The 2,500-nt window shown below is 43.6% G+C and overlaps 1 protein-coding gene across 4 annotated transcripts in view; it reads left to right on the top strand.

Moving 5' to 3' along the window:
* Positions 1–2,500, top strand: part of sidt2 (SID1 transmembrane family, member 2) — a 14,438-nt gene that overhangs the window by 6,942 nt on the left and 4,996 nt on the right. For 2 of the 4 annotated variants that reach the window (XM_027138834.2, XM_027138831.2), the window contains exons 7-12: positions 498–597; positions 1,107–1,172; positions 1,265–1,358; positions 1,535–1,593; positions 1,777–1,788; positions 2,197–2,235. In XM_027138834.2, the coding sequence (XP_026994635.2) occupies positions 498–597; positions 1,107–1,172; positions 1,265–1,358; positions 1,535–1,593; positions 1,777–1,788; positions 2,197–2,235 (370 nt within the window). The remainder of the gene's footprint in view (positions 1–497; positions 598–1,106; positions 1,173–1,264; positions 1,359–1,534; positions 1,594–1,776; positions 1,789–2,196; positions 2,236–2,500) is intronic. The other 2 variants (XM_027138835.2, XM_027138833.2) reach the window with 1 other exon arrangement.

Genomic DNA, 2,500 nt, shown 5'->3' with positions numbered 1-2,500 from the left:
GCGCCAGGAACCAATCACGTGCCTTGTCTGAGTGCCCGTGAGTATGTAGCAGGCCTCAGAGAGTTTCTCTCTTTGTCTGGCATCCTGGGAAACCGTTTTTATTTTTATTTTTCAATGAATATTTTTTTCCCCCAAACGGAAGTACGTCACTCGCAAGTGACTCGCGAGTCGTGCATCGCACCAGAAACAAATGTTTTCCCACCATTGCTGGCTCTGATCTTTCACCCAGGTGTCTTGTCGGGTCTTAAAACGCACTGCTGCCGCCAGCAAAAATGCAGCAAACCGTAAATGCTGTAAAATATATTTGCATATTGGGCGGGAGTAAAGAGATCGGATCGATATCCGATTCGCCGAGACGCATTTATGTGGCCTAATGTAAATGGAACTGTTTTAACAAATCAGATAGCTATCAGCTCAGAGAAAACACACGAAGTGACCGGGTGTAAAAAGGCCCTAAATGTCACACTAAAAACTGCTTTTGTGTTTTTGATTACCAGAGGAAGGACTTTCCCAGTAACAGCTTCTATGTGGTGATCGTGGTGAAGACGGAGGACGAGGCGTGCGGCGGGCCGCTCAGGTTTTACCCCCTTTTACCCGGTGAGTTTAAGTACACACAATCATCACTCACATTGATATAGCTTTGTTTTAATCCATCATCCACAAGCGTTCCAGCCAATCACGTTTCACCTTAAATCAGACCTGATGCCATACTTTATTAATGCGAAGTCACAGTATATTAGCATAAGACCGCATTTCGTAGTGATATCTGAAACAACAGCTAAGAGAACCATGTGGGTTATTTCCTAACAGTAGCTTATAAGCTTATAAGCTTTTCAGTGAATCGAGTCATTTGAACCGATTCAGTCAAAATGATTCACGCTTTGAAAAACCCTCAGTCGAGATTCTTTTAACGCACCGATTCGTTCGATTCACTGATTGAACCGAATTGTTCACAAATGAATCCTGCTTATTTGCTATATGCGTATTAGAGATGAGTTGATCTACAAAGCGTAACGATTCCGGAAGATCGATTCGTTGTTGTTTTTTTCTCGTGTCACTCTGATCAAGCTTTGTTTTTGTTTATTTTTGTTTATTTTCTCTATCAGATGAACTGTTGGATGCTGGGAACCGAAGCAAAACTCTGGACGTGGTCGTTTATCCTGCCATCGACTGTGAGTCCGAGGAGATTCATTGAGTCGTTAACAGAATGGTGAAGTTCTCGTCCGCTAACTCCTTGTGTCTCTCTTCGTTCTCCGTGTCGTAGCCGAGGTGTACGTTATGGGAATGCTGTTCGGTCTCGGTATCTTCCTGTTCTTCTACGTACTGACCTTCATGTTGGCCTGCTTTGAAAACAAGAGGTGTGTGTGTATGTGTGTCTCTGACCTTGTGTGTTCGTGTCCATGTGTCTGTCTATATCTGGTTTTCTTTCGATTTTATGGGTTTCTCACTTTCTTTCCGCGTTTTTTTCCGTCTGTCGGTTTGTGTTGATAGATGGATTTAGATTATTTGGGTTTGTTTCCTCTTTGTTTTACAGAATGCTCAAAAAGAGGGAGGGGCTTCTGAAGCCAGCTGACATGTCGCCGGCAGAGACAGGTAACCTAGTAACTATCACACACACACACACACACACACACTAGCACCTTGTAAATACAAACAGTTTTAACAGTAAGCTGGCCTATAATGTTATTGTTTATTTGTCTGCTATAATATTTTCTCTCTCTCTCTCTCTCTCTCTCTCTCTCTCTCTCTCTCTCCCCCCTCACTTTAACATGTCAGCCTCTCTCTTGGGTAAGATGTGCAAGTGTGTGTACTAGTTCGTGCTTTAGTGCAGTGTGTGTGTGTGTGTGTGTGTGTGTTTCTAACATGTTCTGAACGTGTGATATCAACACAGACCAAAACACTCACTAATGGCTGCTCATTAACTCTATTCTCCTGCTAGACCAGACCAAGCTGCTAAGCATCACTACGTTGTTGCATTAGAGTTCACTTGTCTGTTCGCCGCAGGAGGGTTCGCTCCAATGTTTCCATGTGAATGTAGACGTGATCTAGCCGGTGGGCGGGGCTTAACTCTGGCGTGAGCGTAGCATAGCACTGCTGCTAACTGTGTGGAGCCGTTTGTGTTGAAGCTACAGTAAATATACAGAGCTTTAGAGTGTGTACTTATACTTATTAAACGTGTGTGTGATCATCTTCCAGGAAAAGCTCCGGCCTCTCCTTATGAATACGGTTCATTCGGTGAGTGTGTGTGTGTGTGTGTGTGTGTGTGTGTGTGTGTGTGTGTGTGTGTGTGTGTGTGTGTGTGTGTGTGTGTGTGTGTGTGTGTGTGTGTGTGTGTGTGTGAATTTTCATTAAACACTATGTTCTGTAATTTGTAATTAACTCATTCACTTGTATTTCTCCCTCCCTCTCTCTCTCTCTCTCTCTCTCTCTCACACACACACACACACACATACTCTTTCACTCACATTCTCTCTTTATCTGTCTCTCTCTTTCTCTCTCT

The sequence above is a fragment of the Tachysurus fulvidraco genome, chromosome 11 (assembly GCF_022655615.1).
Source record: "Tachysurus fulvidraco isolate hzauxx_2018 chromosome 11, HZAU_PFXX_2.0, whole genome shotgun sequence".
NCBI classification, from domain to species: domain Eukaryota; kingdom Metazoa; phylum Chordata; class Actinopteri; order Siluriformes; family Bagridae; genus Tachysurus; species Tachysurus fulvidraco.
The sequence above is the reverse complement of the archived record's forward strand: the minus strand, read 5'-3'. Positions and strand labels throughout refer to the sequence as shown.